This window comes from Patagioenas fasciata, chromosome Z (assembly GCF_037038585.1).
Source record: "Patagioenas fasciata isolate bPatFas1 chromosome Z, bPatFas1.hap1, whole genome shotgun sequence".
In the NCBI taxonomy this organism is placed as follows: Eukaryota; Metazoa; Chordata; class Aves; order Columbiformes; family Columbidae; genus Patagioenas; species Patagioenas fasciata.
This window is the reverse complement of record NC_092560.1, coordinates 49329058-49355625: the sequence shown is the minus strand read 5'-3', so window position 1 is coordinate 49355625 and position 26568 is coordinate 49329058. Positions and strand designations below refer to the sequence as shown.

The window sequence follows — 26568 nt, the reverse complement described above, 5'->3', positions numbered from 1 at the left end:
AATTACAACTTACAGTCTCTAGAAGATCTCAAAAGCTTACTTTTCAGCATTCGAGGAGTCATCAGAGAATTCCGTTTCTGCTGAGCTTTTTCTACTGTTGGTTGACCTCCAGGTAGATGCTAAAGGAAGCTCTTCAGAAGTCATAGGTCTCGGTCTCTGACCAATTCCTGAAGGCTGCTGCAAACCTGCAGACTGTTCTTCAGTACTTAAAACAGCTGTAATTGCTCTTATAGTTGTTTCATCAGCTTGAGACCACGGTTTAGAAGGAGCTCGCATATGACGCAGAAATAAGCTATGCCACTTCTGCCTGAGTTGCAACAGCAAACCAGCAGCCTGTAATGAATTTCAATTCTGTTAATGGCTAATAAAGATTAGATCAGGCAGGTAAGGGTACCACACATCTTACCTATCAGGCAGCATCTGGCATTCTAAAATGAACAGGGTCCAAGCTGAAAGGTAAGACTAAAGTACCAGGGAGAGGGAGAAAACCCCACATGTACACTAAGCTGTTATCTTTTCTTTCCTCGAGTGCAAGATCATTTTTAGAACATTCTACTTCATTTAGCTCTTCACCAAAATTAAAATCACACTGCAAATCCACTGGATTTTTTTCACTTTAAAATTTTATCAATTAAAAAAAATAATCTGTTCATGCTTTATGCCCTTCCTCTCAATTCAGTCTCTATTCATGCACTCCCGCTTCCCACCTAATGGAAAAGAGCTCTAACTGACATATTTTTCTTATGCAGCCTTCTGCTCAAACTAGATGAAATTCAAATTAGAAGACTATAGTTTTATTCCCATGTTAATAGTAATGCTTCCTTTCTTAAAAAAAAAAAAAAAAAACAACCACACTTTGTAGCATCTCTTCAAGAGACAGTATTGTTATTAGATCTGTTAAGTCCCAGTGTTTCATAGTCCATAAACTAGTCTGTCTCCTACCACAGTCAGCACTTCTGAACAACGTGAAAATTCTTCAAAAGGTGTTTCTTCCTTTTTCTTATATCTGACAATAACTTGCTTTCAGCAACTCCCAACTTCCAAGTTCTCCCTTTTGATCCAACTTTAGTCATCATCTTAGAGAAGGAAATACACAAGATGTCATTGTGACTGTTGACTCAACTCCTGCTCAGATTTTGGCTAACACAGCTCATGCTAAGGCCTCTGTGCTGGAAGCAGCACCAGCAGAAAGTGAGAGGACCATGTGGAAGGACAGTAGCCAGAAAGAGCTAAAGTGCAATTATGCAGCCACTGTCACTTGCAGCTTGCTGTTTCCTGCAGTCATTATCTTTTGTCTGGCAGTTTTGTCAGAATCTGCTAACATAGGAAAATGGTACAGACCAAACCTCCAAGCTGGAAGGTACAAAACATCAGCTTACCAAAAAAAGCTTCTGAAGCAGATCCAACAGCAGCAGCACTGCTGAGGGTTTGTGCTTCCCAGTGTGACAGAGGGGATGCCCACACTGTGATGGAGGAGGAAACATAAGCACTCTGTCTGCACGGTAACTAATCCTTTCTTCTTTTTGTTCATAGGTGTACAAGGGTCACAGGTTATAAGTTATGAAAACTTATGACGTGAATAGTGAATCAGTGAAGTCCTGTGATAGACTAGACTGGGCAAAAGGAGGTTGAGTCCCTGTTCGTTTTGTCTGTTCCATGAGTTCATGGAATAAAGGTTAAATTACAGCATGCGTTGCCCTGTAAATTTGAGAGACTCAAACAGACTGTGACAGCCATTCTCACAGAAAAGTCTTAGTTACCCAAATTTTCAGAAATCTTTTTAGGAAGACATGACATAAATATCCTTCTACAAGAATCAAGCATTGAATTGGTACTTACTTCAGGTTCCATCCTGAGATGGAGCCATTCATCTAGCTTCAGTACTGCCAAATTCGTGGTAGCTTTGTCCTCCACCTCACTATCACTGTTATCACCAGGTACCACATCCTCTGAATTAAATATAAAAGGTGGATTAACATTTCTGTATTATTTCCATTAACATACAAAAAATAAACACTACTGTATTACCAGAAATAAACCCATTTTCGTTCTACATTTTAAAATGTAAAAATTTGTCTAATTGCTTTGTATTTTTGGCAAATAGCTCTCAGCGAAAAGCCTTTGCTTCAGTTCGCAAACTCAGATATCCAGACCTGCTGAGGGCCCTACTGTGTAAGCACCTGTACTGATGTGATCTGACTGACTCCTGTACCTCCATCAATATGAACAAGCCACCATCAAACTTTTGCCTGAGGCTGTCTGCAAAATGACACAATGCTCTATGCTTTATTTCCTAGTAAAACAGCAGATTTAAAGATCCATTAAGAAAAAGGTATTATATATACATACGGCTATTGAGCAGGATTCTAATTTTTTTAAAGTGCAATTCAATCTGCATAAAGACTATTCGAAGAGTAACAGTTTAAGAGCAAGACAGGAAAGCTTCAAAAATAACTTGGACTCTTATATTCACACCAATATTTCTAGAGAACTGACAGCAGGATAGATTATTTTTCTTCTATTTCTATCGCATTCTATTTAAATTTTAAAAAGAGGAAAATTCTATGTACTCCCTATTAATTCTAGCTCATAGTACAGCTAATTGTCATTAAAATTTATCAGCTTTAAAATGCGTGTTTCAGCTGGAAGGAATAAGAGTATTTGCCTTATTTATAGTTTCTAAACTATGCTTCATCTTGAATAATCTGGTTCAAATTATCAAAATAACCTAATATCTAGAAAAAATATAGATACTACACTTTTCAGCATTAGTACTCTCATTACACATTTTGTTTGTATGTTTTGTTTCATTACAACCTATACGGTAATTTCTGAGACTTCAGAACTATAGAAGTGTAGTTTACAGATATAGATCTATAAGGATTCATAAAACTTCACATTTATTACAGAGCGTACTATTCTTGAACAGCTGCAAGAACTAGTGCTCTGTCATTTTAACAATTAGCCAATAAACATATTAAATATTCTTGAAAAATAAGCCTTCCATACAACATACTAGTACATACCAATGGAAACATTCCAAATCCAAACCCCACTGTACCTCGAAAGGATGCAGGTTCCTGCAAAGAACTACTTGGCAATCTAGCCGGTCCGCAGAACAGTGACACAGTGACAGGCGTTACAACAGAACAGCATCTGATATTTGCTATCCTGTGAGCTCTCGTCATTTCATCATATATAACCCAGTCTGTAGGGAGAGCCTGAATGGCTGCAGCTTGCCCATTTGCTGGGGGAATCTGTGCAAAAGCGAGGAAGACTAGGCTATTTCAGCCTCTATTTGTAATTAATTTTAATATATTTCTTATTTTATATATGTAGAAATAAATACATAAATATTTATATACACGTAATTTATAAACAGGAACAAAAAAGAGAGATAATTCATCTGGACTCATAAATTATCCTACCACCTTCAAAGAAAATATTTTTGCTTTAAAAACAAACCTTAAACAACAACAAACCCACACAAAACAAAACAAAATAAAAAAACCCCACAGTTTTGGATCAGAACTTCTTCCTGGTAGGGATCTTTACATCTCTAAAACAGTTTCATAACTATTTTTTTTACCATTTTGTCTCTTTCCATCTACAAGAAGGACTAACTGAAATATGTTTTGATGAAATAATATTGGAAAAAATAAACCAACTTCAATTATTTATTTTGTCAACTGCCGGGAAAAATATTTTCTGAAAATGTAGTGTTTAATGTACCTGTTGCTTTTAAAGTACTGACAACTACGAACAGACATTTCACAGAGTATATTGCTCTTTTTTGTGAACTATAAATCTCAAGTAATTTTACCTTTTTATATTGAGGCTGACTAAGAACAGAGGTAGGATGAAATCGCACTTTCTTCTCCTTTGGTCCAGTCAAAACTAGGTTTTCTCTGTCTACATGCACAAGATTGGGATACATCCCAGCCACTAAGGCAGCTTTAACTACAGCCCAGTTCTCAGAGTTAGTATTAACATCTCTAATATCAGCTCCTCCTCTGGCTCTAACAAAACCTGAAGAAAGGAGAGGATAGAAACGTGTTATAATTAATTATATTTGAGACTACTTTTTCACTTCTCAAAAGGAATTTAAAAAAAAAAAAATGTGAAATAACTACAAATTTGTTGCATTTTTCACCACTACCAGCCTTAACAGCACTAAGAAGAAATCATTATACTGAAGTCTTCCTTGATAAGGGGGTTTATACTGACCTAGAACAGAATTACTTTTTACAAGGCAAAGACATTCCCTATGGACATAATTTAGAATGTAAAAATCGAAGGAAACATCGCTCACACTGAAAGCCAGTGGCATGTGGAACATTCAGGTGCTTTCAGTGACATCAGCTACTCCCCACCCACACTCCCCCACCCAGCATCTGCACTGTGCCCAGAATGAATGTGTGCTAGTCTGCTCCAAATTAAGAAAGGAAAATTACACCAGTGAACACTATTCTTGTTACAATTTGTATAGACTTGACTCTAAAACTACAGTAACATTTTTCCAAGCTATTTACCTGAAGCTCTAAGCTGGCCAAGCAACTGTGTTCTCATTCCTATGATGATTTCCATTGTGGCTTGAGACAGAAAGTTCTTTTCACAGAAGGCTCTCTCCCAGCCATCACTGCGTGCCTTCTGCCATGCCTGTAAAGAATATTTTTTTCATTTGCCTATTAATTAGATTAGCTAAAAATTACTAATTTCACTTTTCATTTTACTTTTTTAAAAAATGCCATTTACCTCAATAAAACAAAGGCAGAAGCCATTCTGAAAGAAATGTATCAAATCAGATTTTTTTCTTCCGGTTAAGTACTAGATTCTTTATACACATTTTCTAAATTAACATAACAATCATTATGTTAAATCATTGTAAGATCATTACATTAACTTATAAAGATTGTTAACTTATTATAAACATAATTATATCAAGATAATTACTTTAACTTATCGTTGTAGCAGGATATAAAGTGGCACCTTGTTGGAACACGCAGAATTTAACCAGGTTTGAAAATACAAACAAAAAGATCTGACAAAAAGTGTTCCTTCACAAATGTGTAAGCCCAGTATACACAGGAAAGCTACTGGGCAAAAATAAAGTTTCTTCTCTAAGGACTTTGTCATAGTCTATCATTCTACATCCAGCTTGACTGGCACACCATTTACTTTGCTATGTGGTCTATTGTGATTAGTACTCTATCTGAAAATGAAGTAATACCTGGAAAGCCCTGAGAAGCGCCATATGGTCACTAAATGTTCCTGCAGCGAAACGTTTTCTACACAGCATGGCAGCACGCTTTTGAGAGGCCAGTGTAGGTAGGACAAAAGGGTCTCGATACGCAAGAGTGCAAGCAATGGTAAGAATAGGATCCAGGCACTTCAAAATAACAGCACACAACACCATTTTACCAAGGTGTGGTTCTACAGGTAATTCAGTGAGATGATAACCAAGCTCAGTGAGATCTTCCCAAGGATCCATGGCATCTATTGTCTGTTAAAAAAAAAATAAAAAATAAAAAAGGAGGGGGAAGTAGATAAAATTAATTTACAATAAAAGCAGAAAGTACGTGAATACTGAACATTAACTAGACTTGTATCCAAATGCTAAGAAAGCAAGTCAAACTCTTTTCAACAGTTTGAGATGAGACTTTTAAGCACTCTCCTCCCTTAGCATGAAAAAATACATCCACACACAAAAAAAGAAAATAGAAAACACTCAAAAATTCAAAGCATCCTTAAGTAACTAAAGAGTAGGCTCAATACAAATAAAACTCAGTAAGATATGTTGCTACACTACAGATACAGAATCAAATACAGAATCAAATTCCCATCTAAACCTGTTCCTCTGCTGACCTTGAGCATTTGCACAGCATTTTTCACAATTAAAGCTGGTGGTGGATCAGGAGCTTTCATAAGAAAGTCGACAATTGGACAGTTAACTGGAGCCAGAAGTTTTGTGTGTAAACAAAGTTCCTGCAAGTCACAAAGAAAAAAAAAAAAAGAAAAAAAAAAAACAAACAACAACAGACTGTTAAGATGGGGAGGTGGGGTGTAGAAATTGCTTTTTTTGAGTAATAGTATGGTTTCATGATAATACATTTTTTAGAAGTTATAACTTCTGACCAAACACGCACCTGAAGTGGCATTCTTAGAAGTTCTGGTGTCTGAAATTCCAACATATTCTGAAAGCGGAGTCTACTGAAGAGACGAAAACAGACTCCAGGCTGACAGCGCCCAGCCCTTGAAAATAAAATGCAGGAAGTTGTTGAAAATTAGAATTTCTTAAGATAAACACACACAAACTTAGAATGGAAATGCAGAAGCAGCAGGCCTAAAATAGATAATTTTGTCATTCAGTGTAAGTTCAACATATGAGGTGAGAGTTTTCCAGTACATGGAGTATTTTTAGTACGAAAAATGTATTATCATCATTTTACCTCAACACTGAAAGATCTGCAGAAATAAAAATATAGCCTATCTAAAAATAAAGTTATGTGGTTTTTTTGCTAACCTAAGATCCATCCAAATCTCAACTGTCCTTTGCTGTAAGTAATCTAAGTCATAAGCTTTATTTCTTCCTCTTCACCTCCCCCAAATGGTTCAAGATACACTGGGAGTAAAAGGTAGAATAAAAACCAAACAACTCATGATCAAGAGGACAGAGACAGCAAACGCTCACATTCCTGCAGCTCAATGTCAATATCATATTACCAAACACAGGCATTTGTTGCTCTTAATATATATAATCTCTTAGGCTTCACAGAGTGTTGAGAACAATCTGATAAAGGTCTGTAAAGTCATGCATAGTCAGGAGAAGACAAATAAGGTACCACTGCTCGATGTCTCTTTAATACACGGATGATGAGGTATCAATTAAAAACTAACAACAGGCAGCCCTTTGCCCACAAATCGGTCATGAAGCAACTTACTGGACACTGTGGCTGCTGGTGCTACATGGGAGAAATGGGAAGGAGAACAAGGTCATGGAGAGAAAACAACTAGACCTGAAGTAAGCTTTGGGAAATTCCTTAGTGTTGCTTTTCTACAACTTGGGAAATGACTACAAGAAAATACAGGTTGACCCTTACTCTTCTGCAGAGAATTAGCATTGGCCATTGTCGCACATGATACTGGACTAGGCTAGTAACCCCACCCACTGTGGCTGCTGTTATGCTGTGTACTTCATCCTTAACATACAGGGCAGTGCATGTTTGCAAAACAAAATACAGTATGAAGCATTTATTACCTGCCTTTTCTCTGGATAGCACTGGCTTTAGAAATCCATACCATTTTTAGCATTGTAACACAACTCAGTGCATCAAAAGACATCTATAAAAGCACAGTAAGAAACATAAAACCAAGATTGAATAGGGTATACAAAACAAGAGTTTCTAATGATTTAGATCATCAATACAAGTTCTCTTAAAAAATAATAATAAGCACCAGCAGCTTCTGGCACAAAAGTATGTTCTAAAGTACTTGATTTCAAGTGAATTTATGCTACAATAGCTTTGTGCTACACAGCTTTCTAAATTCAAGTTTTGTAGACAATAGGTAATTGTAAGTCAATAAAAGACATGGACTGTGTGTTATATTCAAGTTTTTCTCTTTGTCTCACTTGGAAATTTTGTCCTTATTCTCTTACATTTGATGCAAAATTACAAAAAAAAAAAAAGTCAGTATTACCATGAGAACTTCAGAAGTTGGTGTGCTTATCTCCTACGAAATCCAACTCTATTTTCTAAGCTGGATCTCAAACTGTCTCATTATGTTCTCTCACTTTTCTTGAACAAATAATTAGGGAATGGGCATCTAACACATGAAAAACAATGCCTAAAAACTTAACATATTATGCTTGGACTGCATACAATAATAGGACAAACAGAACTCCCAGTGTTCTCTAAGTCTCAGGAAGATGGTGGTCTGAACTGACAGACTTGTTAAAAACAAAATAAAACAGATATACTAACTTTAAAAAAAAAAAAAAAAAGACCATCAATAGATCAACTTGCAATAGCTTTCACAGGGTTTTTAAAAAACTAGCTATTTTAAGTACTTGCCACGAAACAAATGGATGTCAAAACTTCTGAGTTTTGTTGCTTGACATTGCACTAGCTCTCAGCCTACTATGGAAAAAATAGCTCTCCAACATATATGGATAATGTATTTTAACATAATAATACGAAGTTCACTTCCCAAGGAAATCTTAAGCTCATCGTACCTCTTTCATCTTGCCTGAGTCAATAACAAATACAACATCATTGACTGTTACGCTGGTTTCTGCAATATTAGTAGAAAGAATCTGCAATTAAAAAACAAAACAAAAGAATAGTAACTGTAAAAACAAAGACAAAATAGACTAATGCAATATTTGAAGAAGTCCTTTGATACTTGCTATTTTGCGGATGCCAGGTGGTGGACTTTTAAGCACTTTCTTCTGGTCCAAAGTCTGCATATTTGAATGAAGCATGAAAACCTGGTATCTAATGCAAGACAAAGAACACTTTAAGGATCTTTAAAAGAAACAATAAAAACTCAAGACAACCACAGAAACTACGGGTTTTACCTGTGAGCATTATCAGCAAATCTCTTATCATCAAAAAGAATACGGTCCCTCAGGCTAACTATTTCATCATATCCAGGAAGAAATATTAAAATCGCTCCTGAAAAAGAAGTTGGTTCGCAGAGATAAACAGAAAATTCACTTCATATATGTCAGTATTGCACATACTAGCACTCAGAGGTTTTAGCTATTTAGACTTATTGAAAAAAGAGCATAATTTATCAGAAGCTGAATCCACAAAAATTTATTGGAAGTGTGTGTATATACCTACCAGCATCATAACTATGGCAGATGTTATAAAGTAAGTGCATAATCAGGTCCAGATCCACTTTTTCACTATCAAAACTGTGATGATAAGCTTTCAGGAGTTCTCTGTCCTCTGCACTAAGGTCACTACTAGTACTTTGGACCAAGGAACTTTCATCCGCATTTCCAAATTCCACTGAAGCACTAAAATATACAAATACACAGGTCAGAGTCAAGGCTGTTTGCTTTGGGTTTAAATTCAGCTATCAATTCAAATTTAGATCAAGACTAACAAGATTACTCATCTCAATTTTTAAAGTGTAGCAGAACAGCATCTCCACAATACTATTACTCCTCACCGACTTAAGTGTTAACCCAGCAAGGCATGCAACTTCAATTTTTAGTGTTAACTTTAATTTTGTTATACTTCACCAAAACACAACCACAAGCCAATGTGACAGAACTTGATGTGTAAAGACACCCTTTGTTTAACTGTTAAAGGAAAAATATCAGCAAGACTTGTATTTTCCAAAAACTTCACTAGCATAGCAGTTAAGCAGGTACTACATGAACAGATACTATACTAGGAGAAATTATTATAAGATAGGTCTCTACAAAACTGTAACTAAACTATGGTAACTGTAAGTTAATGAAAAAACAATTCTTGAATGTCCTAGTGTATATGTTACTCATATAATGTTTCTTTAATATGGCTATCATATATGAACAATATACAGATAAAAACACACATCAGATTTGTTTCCAAAATAAACATTTTAAATTAAAATGCTACGTGGTATGGAAGCAGCCTCTCCTCTGCATTTTTATTTATTCAGAATAGAACAGACAATTTCAGTTGGACGGCACCTAGAACCATCATCTACTTTTATTTACTATAATCACATCCTGCCTAGATACAAAGTCATAATAGGAATGTCCATATCAAGATGATAAACATTAATAATATAAAAGAATTCCAACACCACTAGAACTAAACTTACCCTAGGAGCTGTGCAAACATAATCACTATGATACTGGTATGTTTTTTGAAATGCTCCTATGCTCAAATAAATCTTGTTAGTTATGTCAGATTTTAAAGCATCAAATCTCAAAACTGTTCTGATTAAAAGATGACTAAACAAAAATTCCCCTTCACCATGTTGCACAACTGTTTCTGCAAAGTAGTTACAGTTTACCTGTAGGACTCCAACAGATCAACAACTTCTGTCTGTCCAAAGCACTTAGCCCAGTCCAAAGCCATCCTGAAAAAGTTGCATAAAAATCTTCATTCATTTCTCACTTCAAAAGACATATCTGAATAACATGTTCACGAAGAAGCAACTAATACCACACCTTCTATCGCTTTCTGCATTATTGCTTAATCAGTGACATTTCTGCTGGATCTGCAACTTCCCATTTTAAAGTATATAAATAGGAGTAACAGTTATACGATTTCTGGATAACTGCAACTATTTACCAACAAAGAATCTCAGCAATACACAGAAGTACATGCAAACATGCTGAAGAAAATGAGGAAGAAATTGGTCTCCTCGTAATGCAGTTAATTCTGTTCTCATTTTAAACTGCTTTCCTTCCCAAGTTTCTCAAGTAGTAGTACCAATTATCAGACTCCTGGAATCCTAATCGTGCCTTACCACAATTATTTACTGTAGTTCCCTGTTTATATGAAGACACAATTCATGGATAGAAAAATCTCCACTTTTACAGATTCAAAATATGTTTATATGATACAACATATTTGCAGATATAACAAACCAGAGATTTTTGCACCTCTAATACACTACTTCTGAATTCAATACAGATTTACAGAATCATAGAAGGGTTTGGGTTAGAAAGGACCTTTAAACACCATATAGTTCCAATTCTTTTGCCATGGGCAGGGACACCTTCTGTTAGACCAGGTTACTAAAAGCTACATCCAACCTGGCCTTCAACACTTCCAGGGATGAGGCATGCACAGCTTCTCTGGGCAGCCTGTTCCAGGGTCTCACCACCCTCGTGATGAAGAACTTCTCCCTTGTATTTAAGAGAGTAACCTCTCTTGTGTTAAGAGGTTACTCTCTTAAAATAAGGATCATCAAATATTTCGCATCTAATTCTATCAACTCAGTAAGAAAGATTCTAATTTTTCTTCTTACCAGTGTGTTAAATCAGGCTCAATGAAACTAAGAGGGCATCTCCCATATTCAAGACTGTTCAATTAAAAATTCGATTTATAATTTACAGAAAGTAATGTAATGAACAGAAGCTAGAAATTGTTTAGACTGTCAAAACCTGTTAGTCTTACAAGTTAGTAGATTAGTTTAGATGTTACAGAAATTTCTGTCTCATTTTTATATTGACAAATAAATTTATGTTTCAGTTTATCTGTTTGGTTTTACCAGCCATTGGATGATTTCAAGTGGATGTTTGCTCCCATACTGATCAGTTGTTCTACTTGACTCAGAAAGCCTCTCCCTGAAGCGATCATTAGTGCAGTTGCACTGGTTTCACTATGCCTATAATCAACTGAGAAGTACAGAAAGAAGAAATCAGCACACCCAACAAAAAACATTATTTTCTCATCTAAATGTAGTATGAACATGACCTTCAAAACCCAGCCCAAAGAGAACTCCTTTTCTCACTTCATCCCACATCTGTCAATACTTCAAAGCGAGTACAACATAAATAAATATAAAATTCATTAATACTACTACATCAATTTTTTCAACAGGTATCAGAATTCAAAGGTAGAAACACTTGAAATTAGAGATAAAGCAGTCACAGAAATTCTAGTAATTTTGAGGTTGGTTTTTCTTATGGAATAAGATGAGAAACTTACCACTGACATTTTCAGTTAAAATGAGATGGAACACCTGAGCAAAGGAATCAACATCTTTATGCAACCAGATGTCAGAAAGACAAGAATCCATTTCTTTTATTAGCCATGGTTCAAGGCAATTTGCATCTTTCTCAGTCTGAAGAGAAAACACAGCATTAAAAGATTAGTATCTTCAAAAAGTTGTCTTTACTCTCACACAAAGACTTGGAACAGTTTTTCAAGTGACAACTGGAAATACAGTATTCAGGTATCAGTTAAAGCATTTATTGGATCATATGCAAGTACTTTAAACAATGGCAGTCTAGCCATTTGCTATAAATAGAAGTTATGTGCAACCATCATAATTGAAAAGCATACCTTACCTAAAGTAGTTCATGCTAATAAAAAAAGGCTTAAAATAAGTTAATAGCCTTCTAGAAACACTCCAGGAGAGTTTTAAAACTGTTTAGAAAACAGTTTTAGAATGCGTAGTACCAATATAACACAGATTTAAACATCTCTTCCAACAAAAGGAAAAACTTACCAGTTGAGTAAATACTGTGTCACCACCATCATCCAACAGATTATACTCTTCAATTGCACTTGGGACAGATCTTTGTCTCTGAGATTCCAGTTTGCTATTACTTTCTTGAGCAGAACACCACTCAGTAAGAGTGCTTTGCTGTTTTTCTTCTAGAATTCATAAAATAGTTCCAAAAAAAAAGTTTTACATTTATCTTAATTATCCACAGTGATAAAAAATAGTTTTATCAAGTCACAAAGTTTTACCTATTCAATCTTTTATTTAATCTAGAATGCTGTTACCAGTCAAACATGAATTCCATGACTAAGGGCACCCAAAGTACACCACTGCAAACATCTGCTACAAAAACAAGGTAAAAAACCACCATTTGTATGCTTAATCCCTTTAGGTCTCAAGTATTCCAACTTCCTCCATTCAAATGAGCTTCCTAAGTAAATATTTTCTACACAATTCTCAGTACAGGTCTTTCTCCAGAAGTGAAATAACAAAATTATATAGCTCCTGCATGTAAGAACTCTTTTTTGCATGCAGCAGAAGCAACAGATGAGGACACCAGTGCCTTAACCGGACTTTCCTATTCACAGTGATCAAAGCTGAGCACCACAACAAACATGCAGTCAGGATCACAGGCTATAGCTTTGTTCTCTCCCTCCAACTATATTAAGTGTGTTAATGCTTCAGGGCTATACATATTAAATACCTCCATGTCTGAAGAATGCAATGAAAAATGTTACTAATAACAACGACTTCTGTGCAAGATGTACAAAATTCAGCCCTCTTCAACAGCTGCACTTCAGTTTGCACTCACAGTCAACACACAGTATCTCTTCTGTAGTTTTCATGTGGGTAAGGCCCCCAATTATACGCAATTCTCCTCTAAAATAGTTGAGGAAAATACAACATTTGCCAATTCAAGGCAAAAATAATGCAACCATTGGAAAAAAGTGATTTTTTTTTTTTAAGTTACATAATCTACTTCAATAATGTAGACACCAAGAATTTAAAGACACTTGCTGTCACCTAGTCATGTCTCACTTAATATTCTGACTCTGGAATTTTAACAGCCACTCATACTGTTTAGTTGTTCAATCAGTGAGACTCAATCTTAGCCCTAGCAATTAAGAAGTCCACCAACCTCGCTGTTTCTCTTTTTTGTACTTTACCATCTCTTTGTTTGTATACCCAGTGCTTCGTAAAATGTCTTCCAAAAACATCTCCTTAACTTCAAAAGGTCTTCCTTGTACTGAAAGGATAAATAGTTCATAAAATATTAGATATTCCCTAGCTTCATTCATAACCTTAATTTTTAAAATCATTTTGCAGAGAGAAAAACTTATTAGGGCCTGATGTAATGATTTGTTACTTCCCTTGAGAAATCTTGCAGGAGTCTATTCACTGGACTTTATTTTCTTAAGATTAGTAGACCACAAAACAACATTTCAAAAGGGAAATATCAGTGGGGTACCCTATTTCTCTGGAAGCGTTATAGCAAGAGATGCACATGATCGACAGTTTGTCATTGCAATATTATCAAAATGAGAATAAGAATATGAACATTTTTCTGTAGGGTTACAGAAAACAATTTCCTGTGTAAGGCTGCCACCTGGATTACAAAACATAAAAGTAATTCATACAGCTTTAGTGCAGGATCCCACAAGCAGACTGCCACCTTTCTATTCAACTACTTTTTTTTTCTCTGTTTCCTCAATTGCTTTAGCCAAAATTGGCTTTCTTTAGTGAGACATTCTAAATGGGCTTTACCTCCTAATAACATACTCCGATTTCTTTTTCACTATCACTGTTTTCTGGACCTTATTTATGGACATTCAAGGATTCTTTTTCACATGAAGAACTATCTGTATTTTAATTTCTGGTCCCTTAGCAGGGATTTGCCATAGCTGAGTTTAAATGATCTGAGACATTCCTCTTTCTCAGAAAGAACAAGCTACAATTCACATAGTTTTACAAGCTGTGGTGGAGGAAGTCTTCCAACACTGATCACAAACTCTGTGTGCTCGGGATTTTGTCAGCTATATTGCTGAAGGAGGATCAAATCTTTTTCATGACATTAACAGACAAAGTATGTAGACTCTTTTCATTCTCAAATTCTCAAAAATGGAAAAAGGAAAAGTGTCTTTTCAATTGTGATGAGCCTGTGAAGACTGGTATTGCTAACAGTATAACCACTGAGGTAAACTGCAGAAAAGCGTCAGAATTTCCTGAATAAACGTATTGATCTGAATGAACAGGAAGCTACAAGACTAAACTGGGAAGCCACATAACAACTGTAACTGAGGTTTCCCCTCTCCAAAAAATACTTTGGAAAACACTGAAATCACGTGTCACTTCCAGATTCCTGCCTTCAACTATCTGCAAGTCTTATTTTAATAGCCATAAATTCAGCAATTGGAACTGAAAATAAACACTTCTATCTGAATTAAAAAAAAAATTCTTTTTCAGGAACATTCACTGAAATAAACCGATGATTTGTAGAAAAAATTCCAAATGAGTGGTCTTACCCATGTCCTGGGACTGCTAAGCTTCTCAAAAAATGGTTGATGTAGTCTACTCGATTGTTTTGAAAACAGAGCATTTCTCTTAAAGGCACCTTTTTAAAACTTAGATACCGTTGTGGAAAAAGGAAGAGACTGCAAGGTGCCAGGGAAGGTCACCCATACAGAGAACTGTCAAGTCAGGAGGGTGACGAAAAGAACAGCATGTCCCACACACCTATGTTTTAGGTCTACTAAAGGTCAAATGAGATCAGCAATAATGATAGATTACATTCAAATGCAAATAAAAGTCAACTGCAGATCACTGACTCCGAACATAAATTAACATAAATTGCCAAGTCTTGTCTCAATGCTTGCCTTGATTAACAGCTAATAAGTTTCCTTTAAAATAAAAAAACATGTGATTGAGGCATGAAAACCCAACTTGGCTAGGACTGTATTTCTGAAGCGACCAGGTGCAGTTACCTCTGTTTGCTCCAGTAGCCAGTAGCGATCTCTGTCAGGCCAAAAGAAACGGAATGTACTGGAATTAATTAATCTCTCTAACACTTTGTAGATCCTACGGCCTATATCACCATGGACATCAGCACTTTAAGAACCTTCTCCTGCTACTTGAACTGAACATGCTAGGGGTCAGGGCACCCCTGCACTTACAGAACTTCCTGTGATGAAAACACTGCATTCTTAAGTAGGTGCAAATTGATACGAAACAACAAAAACAAGCAACAAGAACAAACATTGCTGTAACTCTCAGTATATTTAGCATGTTCCCTTATTCAGAATCATTTGCTACAGTTTAATAGGATCTATAAGTTCTAGGGCAGGTATCCTCACATTGCAGAGTCTACATAAATACTTACTGTGTATTACTGGGCAACTTCCAAAATACCTAATAAACAGATCGGCATCTAGAGCAGCACTAGAAATAATTAGTTTCAAGTTAGGCTGTTTTTGCAAAACATCTCTCAGTTTTATTAACAAGAAGTCACTGAACCTATCCCTCTCATGTACTTCATCCTATAAGAGAAGGGAAAAAAACAACAGCAAAAGATAAACATCACAGATCCAAGACTATAACTTTTAAAAAATACGAACTCTTTTAAAAACTAAAATACATAATTTGCTGCTACATTATAGATCTAGTAAAATATGTAAGTATAAGTACAGATTTGTTTAAAAACTATCCAAAAGTCAAAAATATTTTAAAAAGTTTTATAAAGAGATCAGAGCAGACTGCTCTGTTAATGCATAAGCATTAACATACACCTTGATTTCAGAGATTAAAGTGAATTTCTGAAACTCTTCCAATTCTTACATTTGAATCTTATTTCTGATACAGTGAAAAACTGCAAATCCTACCAATATTCTAATAAATTCTCACTTCATAATTGAAGAATTTTTAAAGAAATGTATGATACCATATCATAAGAAAAAAAGTTAAATTGCTTAGATCCATTGAGTCATGCACAAAGCTTATCATCAATTAAAGCACATGACTCATTAGTCAATCATCTTTGTTGGTGTGTTCTGCTGGTTTGTTTTATATTATGAACTTAGGAAGCAGGGACACAAATACAACATTTTCAGGCTGAAGTCAAGAATGTCTAATCATTGTCACACTTTTTTCTATTTTGATAAACAGGTAGACACCTACAATTATAATGATTTTTTCTGTCTTCAGCAGTGGAAAACTTAATCTTGCAATAAGTACTCTGGTTCCACTGACTTACAAAACTCCACAACAGGAATATTCACATAATCATAAACAAGCACACATAAATAATTTACTGAAAATTATACTACTTGAAAACATTTGGGCAAACAAATGGACTATAAACCTGGTATTGCTAAAACAAGTACATAATACAAGAAATTCTGACACATCCACATTGAATCACATCTACAGAAGCCTCCCTAAGGGTTTTATGCTTTCTGACAGAGGAAGTTTGGAAAAATTTAGAGCTCTGTCCTCCACAACTGCATCACGATTCCAAAATTAAATTATTAGCATGAACCTAAAATAAGGCACTTAAAAAAAAAAAGTACATGCTACAATAAAGACTCAGATAGTCTTTAACACTAATTCAGATTCTAACCAAACAAAAACACCCTAAACACTCAGCAAATTAATAAAGAAAACTAGGATCTTATCTGCCATTTAACAGGTAATACATATTGTTCCATCCTATAGGACTCTTACCACAATAACATGCGTCACTGTTGACAGAGTGCTGTCTCCAGCCATCAGTGTGCGAAGCAGTATGCCATTAGTGCAAAATGTTAACAGTGTCTTTGGAGAAACCCTATTGAACAGTTCATAAAGATACTTCAGTCTTTTGTACCATTTAAATGCATGCTAGCTTTCCACTACTTACTGAAAATTAAAAGATTGAACAGCTGCTCACCCAATGTGGGATTATAGTTCTCTCAGCAAATAATTAATGCATACATACTACTTGTTTTTAAACTATGTCCTAATCCCAGGCAATTCCTAATGAATCTTAGTGCTTACGCTTCAGAACTTCAGACAAGGGATTGATTAACAAGGTGAGAGGCAAAGCTATATAAATTAAAAAAGCAAGTGAAACAGAACCTTGAGAACATCTCCATGTTGTTTAACTTACTAAAAGATCCAGTGAGGAGTGCTTTGGAAAAACAAGTTCCAACTCTTCAGCATATGCTTGGATGCAGTCTTTGTATTTGCCTATACCTGACTGAATCACCAAGAAACCAGCTGATCCTTTTCAAATACTTTCATTTTTCCCTTCAAGTATTTCACTATTCTAGTACATGTGGCAGAGTTAGCTATGCAAGTAAAAACGGTGATTGCCACAACTTTCTCCAGCATTGCCACCTTAAATACTGAAAAGTTCTTTTGTATCATACTCTACAGTTCTTTTCTAGAAGATGAGCTCACTGGTTTATCATATGTGTATTGTTTTACAAGTTCAGAATTCATCCCTCCTTTCAACAATCCTCCTACGTATTAAATCCAGGGAACACACCCAAGATGGAAATGCTTTACCCATCTCTACTCTTCTCTCTTCAGCAGCCTTCTAGAAATCATCATTGCTGTCTGATAGTTAATAAAACTTAAAAAATTAAGACTCCCACATTATCATAAGCACCTCCATCCCCCAAATTTTTTTGCTCGGAGTTGGAAATATTGCTGTCTCTCCCTTTTGCTCTTTCTCTTAAAAGAATCTATTTATTCTTCTGGAGAGATCAAGTGGACCTTGAGGACATTTGCTGATGACACCAAACTGAGTGGGGAAATGGACACTTTGGAAGGGAGAGCCACCCTGCATAGGATGACCTGGACAGGTTGGAAGAATGGGCTAACAAGAACCTTAGGAAGTTCAACAAGTGTACTATCTTGCACCTGGAAAACATAATCTAGGAGTGCAGCACAGGCTGGGATTTATGTGGCTGGGAGAAGCTCTGTGGAAAGGGACCTGGGGGTCCTGGTGGACAACAATCTCAATATGGGTGAACAGTTTGTTGCTGCAGCAAAGAAGGCCAAGAGGATGCTGGGCAGCATCAGCAAGGCCAGCAGCAGCAGGGACAAAAGTCATTATGCAGCTCTACTCAACGTTTGTCAGTCACACCTGCAATACTGAGTTCAGTTTTGGTCCCTGCTATGCAAAAAGAATATGTGGACAGGCTGGAGAGGTTCCACAGAATGGCCACAGAGACAATCAAAGGACTGGGAAGCTGCCACATGAGGAAAGGCTGAGAGAACTGGGCTTGTTCAGCCTTGAGAAAAGAAGGCTTAGGGGAGACCTCAGCACCATGTCCCAGTATTTAAAGGGTGGCTGCAGAGCAGATGGAGACTCCCCTTTTACAAGGAGGCACATGGAAGATATGAGGGGTAATGGCTGCAAGTTACTCCTGGGGAGATTCTCATCAGGCACAAGAGGGAAATTTTTCTGGATGAGAATAATCAGCCATTGGAACAAGCTTCCTAGGGAAGCGGTGGATTTCCCAACACTGGAGACTTTTAAGATTCAGCTGGACAGGGTGCTGGGCCATCTTCTCTAGACTATCCATTTTGCAAAGAAAGGTTGGACCAGGCGATTCTTGTGGTCCCTTCCAACTTGGTACTCTACGGTCTGCGATTCTTCTTAAGCAGGAATCTCCGCACTGCTTCGAATAATTCTTCCATTTTGAGCTGACCTATACTGTGTTCTTCTTCAGTCAGCATAGTACTTTCACTCATTTATCATCCACTTTATTTACAATTCATCTTTACTAGCTCTTCTAATCCCTTAATAGCCTTGTGAGCTTTTGTACACACAGTCAAATTCTTCTTTAACTTGGCTGTCTTGTTCAAGTGCATTTATTTTCACTAGTTACAACGTATATTTGTCCATATCTGTAACATAACCAGCTGTACCTTTTGCCATCTTCTTACATCCCAAGTGCTGCCCATTCCTGGAACTCCCACTATCTACACAGTTCAAAAACATAGAAACTGCATAGTCTTCAGACTTTCATCCATTCCTGTTTTAGAAACAAATTCCTCAGATGATCTAGAAATCTCTACTTTTCTATCACTTCATGCTTTAAACATAAAAGCTGAAACAGAGTAAATCTAACCCAAACTAGATTGTAAGTGATGCTCAACTTTTTCATTCACTTTCAAATTCTGACTTTTTTCTTTTATGACACCTATCAAGTCTCACTGTTTAGCACTTGTTACAGCATGCTGGCCTTCCTGACAACACTGAAAGCTTGCAGAACTTTTGGATCTATACATATTAAAAGTAAAAAAAAAAAAAAAAAAAAAAAAAGAGGAAACTGCAGACTTGATCTGAAAATTAGCAAAGGAATTACACATAGACACACACTCTTACAAGCAGTAATCAAGTGAAAGCATCTGCAATTGACTTAGAGAACTTGCTACATGAAACTGCAAAATATAGGAGGAAAACCATCTTTTTCAGCCTTAAATATTCCAACCTAAAATAACATAACTTATCTATACTTTACTTACTGAGCTTTTACTAGGCTGTATCTCAAATATGCTGTAGTTTAAATATACACAAGACTACGGATACCAATATAAGATCAATTGACTTTAAGAAGTATCCTTAGTACCTGCTTTCTAATCGGATCTGATAACCAATTGTCTGGCCAATCTTTTCTCTTCTTTCCGCTGCCACTCTTTCAGCCACAGCAATAGCTGCCAAACGTCTTGGCTGAGTGCAAAACATACGACAGGGAGTTCCATTTTTGGAACAGTCATCAAGAACGAACTGAGGGATCTGTAAAGAAGCGTTATAAATTTACTTTTTAGTTTGATAAACTCACAGTTTTTCTATCACTGCGAAAAAATGAAATTGCATCTCAATATTACATAGGTTGCAAGAAGGTTCACAGTAGGATTATCATTACAAATGTACTTGAAGGAGTAGCAAGGCAACAAAAATAAATGTCAGATTTTAAGTTTAATTAAAAAAAAAAAAAGCGCTTCTCTCTCCTGCTTCAGAGAAATCTATTAAAAAATACCTGTGGGTAATCTTTCATTCTAACACAGTAGTAACCTACTCTAGAACCAGCTTTAGAAGGAAAAGGGCTATACAAAATTGTAACTACTTTCCCTTCAATAGTTTATACTGCTTTAATGAAAAACTAGCATCTATCAGAAAATTGTGCAGAACCATTTATGCTTTCAGTAAGTATCTGCTGGCTTAGTATTTCAAAAGCAAGAAATGAATTAATACACAAGACTTTCAACTACATAGGAAAACAAGCCTTAAAACCAGCATCAATAAATTCCTTATTAGATCCATATTACAAAATTTACATTCGTTTTGTATAAATATTATCTTTTTTATTTGATTAAAGAAACATACTTGAGTAGTCTTTCCTGATCCAGTCTCTCCTACAATCAGAACAACTTTATTCTCCTTTATTGTTTTGACAATTTCTTCCTGTTTTTCAAAAACTGGCAGTGATTGCCTGAAGGAATCAAACTCTGATTCCCCTCTTTTCACTGGAACCTGGGGAATACCGCTGTTCAGTCGTCCGCTTGTCTTCTTCACTTCTCTGTTTTCTGCGAAGAGGAGTTAACAATTTACTTGGACACATACAAAAGAAGATCACTAAAACATTCCTTATAACATCATACATAAAAATGAACATTCCTGACTTTATATGTATCCCTAAAGTGACAAACACACAACATTTAAAAACCGTATTCACAGTAACACATCCTGTTACGGCACTTGAAATAAATACTGTTCAAAGGAGTTATTATTTTCATAGATATATTGAACAAAAATAGACTACCCCAGTGCACTGCTCAAAGGCAAAAAATGTCATGAAGAGCAAAAAGATAAATAGAAACTAAGTCCAAGAAAAGCAGCCTGGCATACTTTCTTGGCCTTTGTGTCATTTTTACACATTCACACCTCCATGGTTTGCCTAGAAATAGTCACTGTATAGTTGTACATTTAAGTTATTCCAAACTGATAAGCATGCCTTCTGAGAAAAAGATAGCTTTACTGTGATTCATAAGCCTTCTTTCACATTCTCCCCAGTCTTTTATGACCTCCTTTCAGTCAGTCTTACATAATCTAATGCTCTAGTCCATAAGATTTGTCTTAAATCGTACAAACTGAACCATGCTGTATCTAGACTTCCGGACACACACAGAGCAGTATGATGTATTACAAAGCAATGCAAAAGCAGCCAAAGAACCTGCATGTCTTCAGAGGAGACTACTTCAAATTCAGTATTGTAAATACTGTTCTATAATTCCTTAAAAACTATTTTCCAGAAGTAAAAGCTTACTGTACATTCAATTCTATATACAACGTGATTAACAGATTAATATATCTTCAAAAGCAGGACCATGTGAACCTCAGGTGGTTCAACAAGGCCAAGTGTAGGGTCCTGCACCTGGGCCAGGGCAACCCCCAGTATCAATATAAGCTGGGGGATGAAGGGATCAAGAGCAGCCCTGCTGAGGACTTGGGGGTACTGGTGGATGAAACACTGGACATGAGCTGGCGATGTGCGCTGGCAGCCCAGAAAGCAAACTGTATCCTTGGCTGCATCAAAAGGAGCGTGGCCAGCAGCTCAAGGGAGGTGATTCTGCCCCTCTGCTCCGCTCTGGTGAGACCCCATCTAGAGTGCTGTGTTCAGATCGGGAGCCCTCAGCACAGGAAAGACATGGACCTGTTGGACGGGGGCCAGAGGAGGCCACAAAAGTTATCAGAGGGCTGGAAGAGCTGTGCTGCGAAGACAGGCTGAGAGAGCGAGGGTTGTTCAGCCTGGAGAAAAGAAGGCTTTGGGAAGACTTTATTGCAGCCTTTCAGTCCTTAAAAGTGGCCTATAAGAATGATGGGGACAGACTTTTTAGTAGGGTTTGTTGTGATAGGACAAGGGGTGATGGTCTTCAGCTAAAAGAGGGGACATATCTACTAGACAGAAGGAAGAAATTTTTTATGCTGAGAGTGGTGAAACACTGGCCCAGGTTTCCCAGAGAGGTGGTAGATGCCCCATCTCTGGAAACATTCAAGGCCAGGCTGGACAGGGTTCTGAGCAACCTGATCTGGTTGAAGATGTCCCTGCTCATTGCAGGGGGGTTGGACTAGATAATACTTGAAGGTCCCTTCCAACCCAAACTATTCTATGATTCTACATTAAATTACAAGCACTGTCTTACTGAGACAGACACAGGTAACAGATTAAAAGAAACAAAACAAAACAAAATCAGTGAAAGGAAAGAAAAATTGTACACTATTCATTCATTTATGGCTTACATTCCTAACAAATTGCTTTTCAGTAGGCTTATTACAGTTTCTCTCTGTTCATTGAACAATCCTATTAAACAATCGAAACAACTGAAAAAGAAAACAAGCAAAGGAAGCACTTAAAAGTACAAAACAGCAAGAATCAGAAATATCCAATGAAACAAGGCATACCAGTACAACTGTCTTCTGCCCACTAAACCCAGCTTTGCACACAGAAACGCAACACAACTCCTACACTCATAAATGTTAACGCAATAATCTTGTTAAAAGTATTGTTTAAAAAAAACAATGTATCAGAACTTTGTCTTCCAGCAAACTCTTTCATATTCTAGAAATCATGAAGTATAGATAGTAGCCTCTTAGGGACCAAATCTATTTTAGAAGACAAAACAAACAATAAACTTATTATTTTATCAATAACATAGGTTTTTATAAGCAGAACAGCCAGACTCATGTTCTCCTAAGGGTGTTCCTGTACAGTGGTCATGGTAACACTTCTCTCTTCAATCTCATCTCACAGAACTTGTAGGTAACTCCCATTTCAGAAACTTATTTCCAAATAAATTTGGTTCAAAGTGGCTCCAAGATTCAAAAGTAACTTGGCGCAAGAGAGACAGTGGAATGCAGGTAACACAACTGCCTAAGCTCCTCATGAGACCAGTTTTAAGAGACTCTATACTAAAAATTAAACGTCAAGAAAATTAGTGAGTTTGTTTTGAGAGGAAGGTGTCGGTTGGAACAGGACAGGAGACAGAAAAGGAAAGGGTTTGGTTTGTGCTTCGGTCATGGGTTGGGATTTTTAAGCAGTGTTGATTCACAAGTCCATACCAGAAGACACACTGAACATACCAGATTCAACAGCACATGCATTTCCTCGCTCTGTCTTTGGCAGAAGTTCTGTTCGTTCTTTATTTGTGACAGGAAATCTTTGAATGAAACTCCGAATAGCATGTTTTATACTTGGAGCCAAGCAACAAATCATTACTGCATGTGTTAGTTCTGAGCCATCCTTCTTCCTTACAGTCAGGTATCGATTTGCTCCTTTCCTGGGAGGGGGGAAAAAAAAAAAACACAACAAAAACTCCCATTTCAAGAATAAGTAACCTATTTACTACTATGTAATGATCTTTCACGATGCCTGTCAGATTATCTTCGAATGTAATGTCATAACTAGAAACTTCCAAATAATGTCATATGTAGCATAACACACACCAAAATAACAGAAGCATCCACAATATCCACGACCAAAACCACTCCACTCACACAAGACAGTGCAGCACAGACACTGCAGACTTTGGATCACTACGTCAAGCGCAACCCTACCACTAGGCCTCGATAATGTAACACTGTTCTGCTGCCTTTCTGTTAAAGGTCTATCACTGCCTTTGCCTCCCAAAAGACGAGTTGGCTCCACCAATCACTATATCAATCAATACTGAGAGGTATTACACAAAACTGATTTCTAGACTAATTTAAGAACTTTAGAGGTTAAAAATCAACAAATAGACATAACAGACACACAAGCAGCCTTCTAGTGATATTCCAAGCATTAACAAAATCCAGTAACGCAAATTAGATTCCCAGGATGTCTGTTATCAAAGATTTACAATGTAGAATCAGAGCTAAAGCACTTAATTGTAACACTGCATTTCTTTTCTCAGACTGCACTATGATACTGAAAAGCAAAGAATTATTGTAAATATGTTTGAAACTGAACTATCTTGTGCCTGGGCTACAATGACATATCAACACTCTGAAAATGAAATCCAGAAATTCAATGATAAAAGTAAATCATCATCAAGCTTTTAAAGACTGATCATTTCAAAAGTTATTGAAAACATGAATAGCGAGGAAATCTGAGGACACCACACATGACTAGAATTTCTTTTAAAAGGAAACCTATGTTTCTTAAATGTGCAATTCTTCTGTCTTCCCAGGCAAATATTCCCTTCTTCTTAGTTGTTTAAATTTCAGTTCAAATATTCCCTACCCCGAAAACTCCATGTTTGTGAAGCTTTTATGGTTTGGCTTCTTAGTTTAAAAAAAACACAACAACAAACAAACAAAACACCAGGGTGTCGTTGTTGCACTCTACAAGGCACTGCTGCAGCCCCACCTCACATGCTATGTGTAGTTCATCAGGGGAAGTTCAGACTGAACATTAGGAAAAGGTTCTTCACCAAGAGGGTGGCTGGTCACTGGAACAGCCTCCCCAGTGACGTGGTTATGGCATCAGGCCTGTCGGGGTTCAAGGAGCATCTGGGCAGTGCTCTTAGTCCTACAGTTTAGTTTTAGGTAATCCTGTGAGAGCAAGGAGTTGGACTTGACAATCCTTATGGGTCACTTTCAACTCAAGATATTCTATGAAAACCACCACCAAAACCACTGCAGAATCCACCAGGGAGCTGCTCAAACACAAAGCTCTACAAATACTCAACAAGGATTCAAGCAGGGTTTAAAAGTTACAGTTAAGTACAAGCACTGAACTCCCAAGGGAAACAGATTCTCACTGTACAAGCACTGTACAATCCAATCATGTTCCTGCTAACCATTTGCACACACCTGACATTGCTTTCTAACACTCTGTATTCCCAAATTATGATGCAAAGATAAAGCAGTTCAGCCAAATTTACTGTGTTGGGTAACTGTGGAAAAAAATTAGATATACCACTCTCAAGACTGGAATCACATTGGAAGCATAACTTCATTTGAACTGCACTATGCTTGAATAAGGTCTTCTGAAACCAAGCTACACACTCAACACAATCAATGCTGAACAGTTCTTACTCCTTAAGCATAGATCAGAGAACTAGCATTTTATACTATTTCTACAAGAATCATGAAGTATAAACAAAATTGGGAAACAGCAAACCCTGCTATGGTTTTACAGCAGTCCACACACACAGGTTATACAACACACTCCGTTTGGGTTTTTCCTGTAACTTCCCTGTTGCTTTGCCACCTGAACTCCCAAGGGAAACAGATTCTCACCTTTCACACAAGCTTATCATGTCAACAAATACGGGTTTTCTCTTCAAAAGACCAGAGTAAAAGAAAGAGACATAAACAGTATCATGGCAAGCTATCTCACACTAAACACGTCACAAGCTCAGGACTTTTTTTGGAAAGCACAAAGACACTTATTTTTATTGTACTTCTAAAATCTTTCTCTCTAGTACTATTCCCTGCAACAGTGCCAGACACGCTACAAACATAGGTCATTTTAACATTAGCAATGAAATTCCATATATTTTCACCAAGCAAAGAAAATATAAAATAACAGTCAGACTCTAACTTACCCTTTACTTTTAGATATGAGTCCAAGAGACTGACAGAGCCGGTGAACAAATGCTCTTTCAGTACTAGTGAAAGAAGAGGGAAATTCCATTTCTAGAAAAATAATTTTAGAAAGAAAGAAAAAAGAAGCAAACGTAACACATCATGCAGTATACTTGACATGCTATCTCAACGCTACGAGTTTTTCAGTCCCCAAACCTAAACCTGTCATGACCTCCCGTGAACAACGGAACTAAGGGTAATGCCGTCTCTTCGCACCTGTGAGCAACGCAGGGCTCACAAGTAAGCCATCTTATCCGGGCAGAAGGGAGCTGAGGAGACAGTTCTGCTGGCGAACGGCTGCCGAGCGGCGGGGCCCTGATGTGTCACCCCCTGCGGGTCTCAGCTTCCAGCGCCGGCCCAGGCCGGGTGCTCACAGCCGCCCGGGCTCCCCATCGCGCCAGGCCCTCCCGGGCGCACCTGCCAGGCGGGGCGACGCCGCCCACCCTTCCGCCCCGCGGCCGGGCTGCCGCCGCGCACCTTTCTCCTCTCCGCTACGGAACCGGTCCAGGGCGAGGTTCACCGCGATCTCCACTTCCTCGTCGACGCGGATATCCTTCAGCCCCTTGCTTCGGCCGCGGCCCGCCGCCGGGCCTGCAGAGGCGGCGGGGGCACTGGACCCCGCGCCGGGCTGCGGCGAGAAGACGCTGTTGGGCCGGGACATGGCTCCGCGCCCCAGAGTGTCGCTGAAACCGCGGCGCGTAGGCTGCCCGCTGCCGGCACAGCGCCGCCTGCGGAAGGGCGGGGTCACGCCGCCGCAGCGCCGTAAC

The 26568-nt window shown here is 37.4% G+C and overlaps 1 protein-coding gene across 2 annotated transcripts in view; it reads right to left on the bottom strand.

The window, feature by feature from the left end:
• The window catches only part of YTHDC2 (YTH N6-methyladenosine RNA binding protein C2), a 34254-nt gene extending 7727 nt beyond the window's left edge, over window positions 1–26527 (bottom strand). The window contains exons 1-25 of one of the 2 annotated variants that reach the window (XM_071801876.1): window positions 26279–26527; window positions 25762–25852; window positions 23312–23508; window positions 20558–20757; window positions 19800–19966; window positions 16900–17002; window positions 15560–15716; window positions 13322–13429; window positions 12187–12335; window positions 11664–11799; window positions 11224–11350; window positions 10018–10083; window positions 8847–9025; window positions 8579–8675; window positions 8408–8495; window positions 8234–8314; window positions 7259–7341; window positions 6147–6252; window positions 5866–5985; window positions 5231–5503; window positions 4533–4659; window positions 3824–4029; window positions 3062–3257; window positions 1840–1949; window positions 41–333 (exon numbers count right to left, since the gene is read on the bottom strand). In XM_071801876.1, the coding sequence (XP_071657977.1) occupies window positions 41–333; window positions 1840–1949; window positions 3062–3257; window positions 3824–4029; window positions 4533–4659; window positions 5231–5503; window positions 5866–5985; window positions 6147–6252; window positions 7259–7341; window positions 8234–8314; window positions 8408–8495; window positions 8579–8675; window positions 8847–9025; window positions 10018–10083; window positions 11224–11350; window positions 11664–11799; window positions 12187–12335; window positions 13322–13429; window positions 15560–15716; window positions 16900–17002; window positions 19800–19966; window positions 20558–20757; window positions 23312–23508; window positions 25762–25852; window positions 26279–26462 (3644 nt within the window). In that variant the 5' untranslated portion in view covers window positions 26463–26527. Of the gene's footprint in view, window positions 1–40; window positions 334–1839; window positions 1950–3061; window positions 3258–3823; window positions 4030–4532; window positions 4660–5230; window positions 5504–5865; window positions 5986–6146; window positions 6253–7258; window positions 7342–8233; window positions 8315–8407; window positions 8496–8578; window positions 8676–8846; window positions 9026–10017; window positions 10084–11223; window positions 11351–11663; window positions 11800–12186; window positions 12336–13321; window positions 13430–15559; window positions 15717–16899; window positions 17003–19095; window positions 19197–19799; window positions 19967–20557; window positions 20758–23311; window positions 23509–25761; window positions 25853–26278 lie in introns of those variants that run through there. The other variant, XM_071801877.1, reaches the window with a different exon arrangement.
• Window positions 26528–26568: the final 41 nt, after the last annotated feature.